We start from the raw sequence: 12,187 nt of genomic DNA, 5'->3' as shown, positions 1-12,187 counted from the left end.
TAAGATTACTTTATAATATATATATATATATATATATTTATATATATCCGAAGAACCAATCTGTAAGTAAAATAAGACAAACCCAAAGGAACAATATACAATAATTGTCTTATGTTTGGATTCTATGTAACAATTAGCAGTAAAATAAGACAAACCCGAAGACATGCCACTTGAACTTGTCCCCATCAGACAGATTTCCCAAGATTCATTGATGGATTCTACCCGTGAGGAAGGATTTTGGTCCCTCCACTGCCATTAATTGCCGAGCATGTCACCAAATATGGTCCCAAACTTTGGTTCACTGACCCAATGGCTCTGCTAAAATAAATTCTCACCGTGGAATGTGGATGAGTCAGGAAACCAAATAGCCCATGAATGCCCACAAATCAAACATTCCAATATCTCACCGGATGAAAGAAGGAAAAAATAAAAAATCAAATCAAATGAATAAAAAATTTATTTATCATGCTTCACTTGTCTAACTTGAATTTGTCTATCCATGTCAAGAATGATTCATAAAGGCATATCATTTTTCAAAACTGAACGTTTGGGGCCGCATCTCTTGGTGAAAATCAGCAATTTAATTAGTTTCATGTAGAGAAACTTTCAAGAATGCGGTGCACAAGACCAGGATTAATTTACTCTGCAAGGGTGAGTCCGAAAGACCCTGTCTTAGAGAGGTTCCCGGCATCAAAAGAAAAAAAAAATAAAGATTTTGAGTCGCTCATAATTTGACATGTATTAGATTTTGGATTTGAACTAGAATATAGATTTGTCTTGATGTAACGCCCGGTCCAAACGGTCCGGGGCGTTACACTTAAACTATTACTATTAATCGCCTAAAGATTCATTGAATTCTTTAATAGACTTGTGGTCTAAGTTATAATTCAAACTTGACTTCAACGAACGATTGTGACTTGTTATCATCTAGATTCCTTCTGCTCGATTCTCAGTTGATAGAGTGCTATTATGGTCATATGGAAGTTCGTCATTACGTCATGTCATGGACATGCATGCACGTTTCGACAGATGTATCTACATTTGTAAGTGGGTGAGACTAAGAGAGAGAGGAAGAAGGGCAGCTGCAATTGAGTTACTCGCATGGAAATGGGAAAAGAAAACATCTAATCCTCAAATTTTGTACCCCATTTTCCAGGAAATGGCAAAGTTCTTGCCTACGGAAACTGTCAAGCCTTTAATCTCTATCATCACAATCTTCTTCTTATCCTCTCCATCGCCCAGCTCCTCTAGGAACTTCTGCTCTGTTATGTTCATCTTTATGTTTGAATCATCCGTCACAGGGTTACCATCTATCTCAAGTGAAGATGCCTCTCCACTTCCATCCAACCCCAGCACTGAAATCTTCTCTATATGCCAACCCCTACCCAAAGCAAACATGCTCTCCTGGACTTCTGACCACACCTTCACATTTCCCTTTGTAATTGTTCCATAGAAATCAATATAGGTGGAATACCCGTTTCCCAGTTTCATATCTGGAAGCTCATCCTCATCAAGGAAAAGGTTTCCTTTGGCTTCTCCTTCAGTAGTTCCTGCTGCGAAGGTAACGACCAGGCTAAAAGGTGTCATTCTTGCTTCCTTTGAAATTAGGCCACCCTGCTGCATTGGTAGGATGGTATTCTGATACAAATGTACATTAACTACGTTCAAAGGTGCATCTAGTGTAACATAGCGCCCTTCTTTCGATGCAATGATTTGTGTCATATTAAACAAACTGTACCAACTACCTGGGGGGAACAGTGCTTTGACCTCTGACTTCCCTTGCTCAAGAACTGGTGATACCATGAGACCGCTCCCCAGCAAGAACTGGGCGCTCAACCCATAACACTCGGTGTAACTTGGGAATGAGAAGAAAAGTGGCCTGGCTATTGGCGCTCCACTAATATGAGCCTCGTAGTTCAAGGTATATAGGTATGGCAGGAGCTTATACCTCATACCCAGTGCATTTCGAGCAGACTTGGCAACTGACTCCCATTGATAAAGCTCCTGACGTGGGGAATAGTAGTTTGCATGATCCCTTGAGAATGGGTAGAAAGCACCAACTTCAATCCAGCGGTTGCAAAGCTCTTCAGTAGGAGCTGGATAGAACCCACATATATCTGAACCAACCATTGGCACCCCAAATATACCAAAATTGAGTACAGTGGAAATTGAATACCGCAAATCTTCCCAAGTTCCCTTGTTATCACCCGTCCAATGGGCGACGTATTTACCTGACCCAACATAAGTTGAGCGAGATAATATGAATGGCCGCTTGCCCTCAAGTCCTTGAAGGGCTTTGTGAGTTGCAACCGATTGAGAGAAACCATAAAGACTGTGAGCATCGTATTCCAAAATGCCATTGTAGTGAGTTGCACTAGTGGCTATGGTTTTAAACCCTATAGGCACCTGCAAACCTGAAGCATTTATTTTGTAAGGAGGATCATCCCATCTTGTCTTTGTAATGTTCTTGCAGTCCAAGCAGCATATCCAACCAGGTCCTGTACCAGATGGGCACTGCTTGCCCTCAGGGATTTTGCACTTACCAGAACAGAAATTCGAAACTTCATTCATGTCAATCCATAGACCATCAATGGGAACAAGTTCATGAAAGCGGTGGATTTCATCACCCCACCATGAAACAGTTTTTGGATTAAGGAAGTCTGGGAAGTTTACAGCCCCCGGCCAAACTTGAGCTAAGAAGGGTTCACCCTCATACTTGATGAAAACATCATTGGCGATGGCCCTTTGATATACGCCATAACTGGAATTAACAGCAATTCCTGGATCATTAATGACAATGTACTTCATACCAATGCTATGTATTTTGTCTAGGAATGCCAAAAGCTTTGGACGAGGGTAGTTGGTGGGATTGAGGGTGAAGTCCTTTTTTCCATCCATGTGATCATCATCATTCCAAATCACATCCAGTGGGATTCTGGCTTTTTTGTAGTTCTCAACAACATCTTCAAGTACAGATAAATTATGGTAACCCCATCTGCATTGGTGGAACCCTGTAACATCAAATATGAAAAAGAAATTAATATGATGAACCATACTCTAAAATGGAATGGCAAGACTATTATGTTAAGAAGAAAACATTACTATCAAAACTGAAACTGACACATTGGGAGTTTGCTTGACAAACTCAAAAAATTCGTCCAGGTTTTTTAATTTATTTTCAAAAGAAAATGAACTCGATTCTCAAATAGATTTGAGTCTGTATGTAAATAGGCACAAAACTTATTGCACACATACATGCGACATGTCTAAATCAGAATAAGCAAATAACACATGAGACTACATATATAATTTAAGGTCAGTATGGATGAAATGAAGAGATTGACTTGAAAAGGATTGCCATTAACATGGCAAGATAAAAGAGATTTGCTTATGAAACAAGAAGTAACGAAAAGAAAAGCAGGCGTACCCATTCCTGTTATTTTCTATTTTGGTTCAATCTTGCACGTTAGTTATGGTGGTAACCAAAAAGAGATCGAAACAAAGTTGGTAAAGAGAGACAGAGGAGATTTACAGTTACTTTATCTAACTGAAATAAAATCATGGGGAAGGAAAATAGTGAAAGGGGATCTAATTTGCAAAAAAATTTCAAAGGAATTTAATGTTTTCAGATTAGGGAGACTGATGGCTATTTACCTCCCTTTATTTGGCTGGCTTTGCAATTGGGCTAGGACGGTATTTTTAAGTGAGAAATTGGATAGCAAGATTTTAAGTGAGAATCGGTGAGGAAATCTGAGCCTCAAGCCTTATATCATTAGCAGGTTGAAAAGCAAGAATATGGAGAAGTAGAAGAAACAAATGAACAACATCAATAGATGTAGGAAGGAGATCAACAGGTAAGTCCAATCGCAATGAATATAAAGGCTAGATATGAACTGAGCTTCATCAACAAACAAAAGTGAAAGTACTTGTAATCAATTAGGAAATATGGCAATTTTTACAGACCTATTATCATTATTTGTTTTGGTACATCTTCCCTCGTATAACAAATATTCCCTCCATATCTTCCATAATGTGAAGAAGGATCCGTTCATGTCCTGATCTTATAAGTAGATCATTCACTTACATCAATAAATCTAATTGATTAAACTAATCACAAAACGGTAAAAGCACGGAACAACTGACTCAAAACAATGCCACAAGCCACAATCCAAAAGAACCACTTTCCGCCTATGATAGGCATAAGGTGACCCTCTAACTAAAATGACCATAATATTAATTCTAACTGTATGAATTATCCACAGAAGTAAGCTGATGCACAAGGAAGTAAGGAATCGAAAAGGGTGAGAATTTGATCGTACCAAGAGACCAGTAAGGCATTGGAGCTGGTCTGCCAACGAAGGAAGTGTACTGATCAACCACACTCAAAGGAGTAGGCCCAGCAAAGAAGTAAAAATCGAAGACACCCCCAATAACCTTGTACGTCAAAGAAGTCCCCCGGTAAAACACATCCATCCCATTGCTGTTCAACAACAGAACCGCGTGTGCATATGGCCTTCCTCCATCGTTCCTGAGATCCATGTACACCGGGTGCGACCCATATAGATCAGTGTTAAGATTGATGGCCGATACATCGGTGGTGTACAAAGTATACGGATCATTTGGATACAGCTTGATGCCGTGGGGCTGAGAGTTCTCTCCCAGGCCGTACAGCGAGGCGTCTTTGGGTAACTTGGTTGAAATCTCGAGGTACTGGTCCTTAAACACCAAGTTTCCAAATGGGTCGGATGCATCAGAGCTTGAGTTGAAGAGAATTTGCCCATTTGATTTCCTCTTCACTTCGAATCCAAATGGGTCCTTGGTGTAGCTGAAGATGAGTTCTGGGCCGGAATACTCTGACGTAGTGATCGAACTCTTTCTGGACTTCCCAATGGTTTGCTTCAGCTTTGGAGGTTGCTCCCTGGGCAAGAGATCGTAAGGTACCTCCCATCTCTGCTTCTCTGCGTCAGTGATATGTACCCTTAATCGGTCCTGAGCCTCGTGCCTGTACACACATTCAAGAAACAAAAAGATGGAACTATTCAAGAGCCTGTTTGCCCTTTTGGAAGCCTTTAATTTAGGTCGACACAAAAAAATTAAAAGAAAATATTAAAATATTTTTAAAATATAATTTTTTTAATATAACTTTTATTTTTAAATTTAAAAAAAATTAAATTATTTTTTATATTTTATTTAAAAGTTTGAGAAAATTATAATAATTAAATTAAAAAATTAAATATTTAAAATTAAAAAATTTTCATATTTAGATGATATTTAGATGGTGAAATAAAATGAGACTTAAAATTTGTTTAAGGTATTAGACCAATAACATTTATTTCATAAATAATAAAAAATTGGTTAGTAATCACGTGATTTTATCAGGTTGAGATTCTTCGCTGTTTGTGTATTTTATTTAGAGGAAATATATCTTTTGCTATATGAGAAATGATTTGTACAAGTTTTAAATAAACAAGTTTTATACAAGCTTTTGTAAAAAGGTAAATCTCACTTTAAAAAAATATAAAAAAAAATTATTATTTATTAATGAGACCCATTGTTTTATAAAAGACTAGCATTACTCTTTGCTATAAATTTCATCCATAACAATCTTTTGAGATCACATGAAAAATTATTATTTTTATTGACAACATAGAGAAAACAAAGAGAGCCAAAACAAGCCCGCAAAAGGAGTACATAAGAAAGAAAAAAAAATTATAATACTTTTCTAATTCTTTCACTTTTTAAAAAGAATTATGAAAAGTATTATAACTTATTTATTTATTTATTTATTAATTATTATTATTATTTTACGTATTTAACCCACAAAATTGAGATGTTATGATTTATGAAAGACTTGTAAAAGCTTAAGAAAAATGTTAATATATCGTTTGAGTTTGTCCTCTTATTTTGACCGTTCATATATTTAAATTTTTTTAAATTTTTTTTTATTTAATGATTAAGAAAATAATTTGTAGTATATTGGTATATTTTTTATTTTTTTAAAAATATTTAAATATAATAAAAATGTAAAAAAAAAAAAAAAAAGTAACTTTGTATTAACGGACACACCCAACGGTCAAAGTTGGGTAGCACCCTAAAAGCCTAAAAGGTAGGTTGTATAAATGTTTTGTATGCTAATACATCATAGAATATATACAAGGGCTAAACTAATTTGAGGTAGAAATCCTCCAGAGTGTACCAATAAAATGAGTGGTCTGATAAATACTTTAGTCACAAAAAATTTAATAAAAATAAACTTACAAACTGATATGACTTGATGTGGTACGATAGATTGTAAAATTATTTTTATTATAAAATAGATCTAACGTACGGAATCTCTTTATGACTGCAATTAACACACAGGACCTGCGATTAATCAATCCAACTTTTAATATTTGATAATTTACTTGCTTTATGCAGAAATGCTCCAAAAGAAAACATCACAAGTTTGGATTTGGAAACCTGTTTGAGGTCATGTTATTACTACTAATGCCTAAAGCCTGGAAACTTGAACTGGAAACAGAGTTCAAGTGTGGAAATATATCATCTTTATCACTCGTGGCTCTACATTTTTTTTATTTTGGAAAGATGTTTGTTCAGAGCGATCGAGCTACGTATAATATCTGAAAACAAACAAACAGGTGTGTTTATGTGATAATGTGAGTGCAACATAGAAAGAAAAACAGTATTGTATTGGAGGAGCAGGACGTACTTGACAAAGAGCTGCAATTGAGGGATATCAGGACCGTAGATTTGGTTCTTCTGGATGACTTGGAGATGACCCAGAATGCCACCATCAGGGGTGTTCTCAATGGAGATCAGACGGTAGCCATTGCCAATCTTGGTTGGTGGAATGGAGGTGGAGAATGAGAAGTTTACTCCTGCTGCTGCAAAAAGGACAAAAACTAGCACCAGATCAGACAAGAGAGTTGAAGACGGTAGTGAGGTTGGAGAAACCATTGGTGACTTGCTACTGTGAAAGAGTCTCTTAGAACTGTTGATGGAAATTTAGATACAGCTTGATGTTTGGTATAAAAAGGCTAACAAAGAGTACTGCCGAAATGTGTGATGAGAGAGATGCTTGTGCGTGAGGTATACGAGGAGGCCACTTTGTTGACATGTGATGATGCTTGCTGTCCCGTGATGAGTGAGGTGTGGGGCCACATATTCGTGTAAATTAACGTTATGTTTGGATACTAAGGTGACTTTAGATGATTTATAAATAAAAAAGAATATTTACAATCGTGAATTGTACAATTACCAATAATAATTTTAAAAAATGTAAATAAAATATAGGACTCACATAAAAAATAAAAAAAAAATTTAATAGTAGATCCTACTCTTTTTTAAAATAATTACGCAGCGTTTACATATTTTACGGTTGTATATAGAATTACTCATTAAAATAATAATAAAGTGATTTCTCACTCTACTATATTATGAAATGTATTGTGTGAATATCATTATTTATTATCTCGATGTATAGTCCAACACCTTTCTATCCTTTTGCTGACCATTGGCCACTAAGAGCTAAATGGTCTTTTGATGAACGGCCACTCTTTCAACATAATTTAGACTGTGTTTGAATGTTGTGATGATTTTAAATAATTTAAATTGATTTATAAATAATAATATTTTGTAACTCCAATTGAGATGTGTTTGAACGTAAAAAGATTGAGATATATGTTTGAATATATAAAATAGAGTGAGATGAGTTTAACTTTTTTACGAGATGTTGAAAAAATAATAAATCTCATTAATAACTGGTTTGGAATGAGTTAAGCTCACTCTAACAACCAAACACGGCCTAATTTTGGGACAGCGGCTGGGATGTGCACTAGGATTGCATCATGCATGCCTGCATTCTCCCCAAAATTTTCACCCCTTTAGTCCCTTGGAAAGAAAATTTATAAAGAAAAGATATTTTATATATGTATGCGTGTTATAGGGATAAAACTCAATTATAAGTTTCGTAAAGAAAAAGTGAGGATGAGACAAAGTGATGGTAAAAGCACAAGGATCAACACGAAAAGGTGGCAAAGAAAACTAAAACGATAAGGGGGGCATGCAGCAGCCGTACAAAGGAGGGCACGACATAAAGCCCCCTCACTTGGCCAACTAGACCATCTTCTTCTTATCTCTCACTTCTTTTTCTGTTGAAATTGTAACAGAAAGCTTGAGAGATTGTACAAATCATCATACGTAGTGGATTCTCTTCCCCCAATAACTATGAATGTAAGCTTTAGTGATGGAACGTGTGAATCTATATTTCTCCCTTATTTTATATTTTGAACATTTATTTATTGGCCATATCATGGAGGACCTCACAACCACCATCATTGCACGTTGTGGGTCAAGCAACCATGCTATTGCATCTACGGGATCGTTTGTTTTGACAATCCGTCTCAACTCAATTCATTTAATCTCATCTTATTTTATTTAATCATTATAATTTTTTTTAAATTTTCATACAAAATAAAATAAATAGTTCAAATTTTTAAATTTCAAAACAAAAATAATATTAAAAATATATATTCTAATAATATTTTATTCAATTTTTAACTTTTATCACAACTCATCTCATTTATGAAAACAAACGAAGCCTAAGAAAATGTATTGATAGTTTCGCGCTAGCTGTTTGTGGAAACGATTTGTCGCTCTCCAAAAAAAACGTTGTCTCGACCACAAGGCCGCCCTCTCCATGGAAACTGATAAGTCTTCTAGTTACCTTTTCTGGCTACATTTGGTTCATCAACTCATCTCAACTCATCATTATAATTTTTTTAAATTTCAACAAAAAATATAAAAAATATTTCAACTTTTTCAAATTTCAAAATAATAATAATATTAAAAAATAATATTCTAACAATATTTTATCATCTCAACTCAATTCAACATCTAAACATAACTAATCAACGTCAAATAGTAGCACTGAATAATATACCCAGAGTAATTCATATACATCTTGTCAATTGCTGTGTGACAACAGGTTTGCATGAGAAGTACATAGTGCATGCACCTACTTAATGGAAAGGTCGGCAGGCACAATAGTCATTAGCACCTAAGTTTTTCCTGATAAAAGCTTGAAGATCGAGCCACTCGACTCAGGTTGGCATCTATTACACTCATGATTCGGATTACTTACACTACCAAACTTGATTTAAGGTAGACTTTTCTATAAAGCGCTCAGGCACCTAAGGATCTTAACAAAGCAACAACGACGTGGCCTGTGACCCTCAAGCCATATCGGGGCACCCTAAATTTTTAACAAAGGTACAACAATTGAATCACCCTCGAGTTACACTTGGACACCTTGAGATATCTAGAAAGTGCCAACAGTAGCGTGATCCTTGAGCCATGCTCGAGCATCTTGGATTCACCGCAAAGCACAAAAGGGGCAGGGTATAGTGACAGCTTGAGCCGTGGTCGCACACCTCGGATTATCAACAAAGCTCTAATGAAGGGGTGGCAATCAACCCTGGTTCAAACAAACCAAGATCTTTACAAAGTGTCAAATGTGCAGTGACTCTCGGGCTATGCTTGGGCATCCTGAAATTGCCACAAACCCAAGCAGCAAGGTGACTTTTAAGCCAATCTTGGGCACTCCCAGTTCTTCATCATTAAAATGAGCCTCCAAGCTCTATAATGCTCTCGTAGGTTTCCTCAAGGAACAATCCTCTAGTTTTTGCAACCATCCGTCATGAGTCTCCTCAGGAAATGAGAATCCGAGTTCTGCAACAACCTCTTGCGGGTCTCATTCGAGAATGAGCTGCCAAGCTTTGCAACCTTCGAACGCAAGTGTCCTCCAGGAATGAACCTCGAGGCTTTATAACTGACTTGCATGGGTCCCCTCTGAGAACAAGGCGATGAGCTTCACTAGTGCCTAGACTAGTTTTCTAGTATATGGAGTCCGTTACCAATAGCAATAGAAGAACATATCTTAATCCTTTTACAATCAAAGAACGACCCTTAATCCACCAACAACTTAAGAACAACCCTCTTTGAACCAATCTCAAAGAGCGACAATCATTGCACACTAATAGTACTTAAGATCTAATGAACCATCACCTTCAGTTTAAGGGGCATTTAGCAATAACAAAAACTTAAACTACTAGATTGGTGACTTGATTTTCTGTTAAAAACATCATTCCAAAGATTTGGCTTGATTGTGGCTCGACTTTGGCTTGAGCAAACTTTAGACAAATTGTTCGCTTGATACACTCTCGATACTCCGCTTGAGCGAATGTTCAGAATACCTAATTCCGACACCATTATATATATATATATATATATGTATTTTTGTAAGGAAAAATGAAGTGAGTGAGGCCAGAAAATAGAGATAAGTCATTTGTGATATTTGAGAGCTCATTGGGTGTATTGAGGCTTTAGAATTGAGGAGTGATTTGTGATACCTCTCTTGTACTCTATCTTTGTTAGTGAATTACTTTGAAGATCGACTCTGCCAGTAGACGTAGGCTATCGTTTGAAATCGAACCACTTAAATCTTGATGTCTTTGTGTAATTGTTGATCTTCATTTCTGTTTTAACTCTGATTTGCTTCCGCTATTACTTTCTCTGCATTTAGTTTGTCTCTAGATCTTCATTCGATCCCAACCTAAACAAATGCCCATATGATACGACCCTAACTTCACACCAACCACGAGTTATGCCTTTTCACATTCATGAAGGTCGAATTTCCTCGAGGCATCCTCAAAGACTTCAATAGGATTGTGCAACAATAGAATCTAGGGATAGGGATCATGATTGACATTTTAAGATCCTCAATGCTTCCCTGTGAGACAACTTGGCCATGAAGATTACGGGATAATTGGGGATGAAACCAAATCGTAAGCCAAGCCTATGCAGTATTGAAAGCCGGGTTTTGCTACTCATCATCTCTACACACCACAGATTACATTTATTTATTTATTATTTTTTTTAAATTTTGTTTGATTTTATTCTTTCTAAAATAATTGAATTTTTCTACTCATTATCCATACATCATACATTTGGTAAAAAAAATATAAAAAAATAAAAAAATTATATTTAGTGTGTGGGATGTAGAGATGATTAACAAAATTTTTTTGTTGAAAGCCTCCCCAAAGGAGAAGAGTGTATGAGACATAAAGTGTTGAATTGACAAGGACGCGTGCGTAAGGATCACAATAAGAAGTTGGCAAGAAAGACGAAAGGACAAGGGTAACAGCTGGACTAAAGAGGGACACGACATAGAGTAGGTTTCCTTCACTTGGGTAACCTGACCAACTTCACCATCTCTCCCTTCTTTCTCCATTGAAACTGTAACCAAAGAACTTGAGAGAACATGAGAACTTGTGAAAATAATCATATATAGTGGATTTCTCCTCCCAAAAACTCATAGATGTAGGCTTTATTGCCAAACCATGTCAATTTGTGTATTCTCTCATATTTTATATTTCCACCATTTATTTATTGTCCTTGTCGTGGATGAGTGTGACAACCATCGACATTGCAAGGTGTGGGTCATGCAACCATACTATCGATCAAACCTAGAATCTAAAAAATTGGATCAACAATGTATGCATGTGTGTGAGTATACATGTAAAGCGCCGTTTCCAAAGGTTCAGAGAGTTAGTTCCTATCACTTAAGAATATCTCCAATAATAAAAAATAAATAAATAGAAACTCCACGAAATACTTAACTTATTTGTTCGATCCAAAAATTTGTGTTCCTCCACAGAAATACTAAACAAAAACTTCAATAAAATAAAGTAACATCTCCACAAAGACTCAAATTATTCATAACTTGACATACCAAAATAACCACTAGAGATAAAACTACTAAATATGATCCTCCAAAATACTTGTACCCTTAGCACTCATTCATATATGATCATCAGATTTTTTCAATACTTCATACTCTTGTTCTCCAGCTGAACCATAAAAATATCAAAAAAATATTATGGAGATAAGGGATGAGTTATTAACAACTCAATAAGTAGAGAACATATGCTAGTATGTAAACATGAGCATTTTCACAGAGTTTAGAATGCAGAAACAAAACATTTCAGTTTCAATATGCAAATCTCAAAAATACATATTATCAGAAAATCAAAGTGACATTTCAAACATTTTGTATTCGAAAACTCCTTTGGCATAACATGACTAAGCATCTTTATCTTATCATATCATATCAGAGCATCATATTAGA

General features: G+C 35.9%; 1 protein-coding gene across 1 annotated transcript; it reads right to left on the bottom strand.

Annotated features, from left to right (window-relative positions):
• Positions 1-1,070: 1,070 nt before the first annotated feature.
• Positions 1,071-7,057, bottom strand: LOC121242727 (alpha-xylosidase 1-like). Its single transcript, XM_041140671.1, has 3 exons — positions 6,710-7,057; positions 4,320-5,002; positions 1,071-3,011 (listed from the first exon to the last, which is right to left on the bottom strand). The coding sequence occupies exons 1-3, from the start codon at positions 6,955-6,957 to the stop codon at positions 1,132-1,134; spliced, it is 2,811 nt and encodes a 936-aa protein (XP_040996605.1). The 5' UTR covers positions 6,958-7,057; the 3' UTR covers positions 1,071-1,131.
• Between the last annotated feature and the right edge of the window lie 5,130 nt (positions 7,058-12,187).

Source organism: Juglans microcarpa x Juglans regia, chromosome 8D, assembly GCF_004785595.1.
Source record: "Juglans microcarpa x Juglans regia isolate MS1-56 chromosome 8D, Jm3101_v1.0, whole genome shotgun sequence".
In the NCBI taxonomy this organism is placed as follows: domain Eukaryota; kingdom Viridiplantae; phylum Streptophyta; class Magnoliopsida; order Fagales; family Juglandaceae; genus Juglans; species Juglans microcarpa x Juglans regia.
The sequence above is the reverse complement of the archived record's forward strand: the minus strand, read 5'-3'. Positions and strand labels throughout refer to the sequence as shown.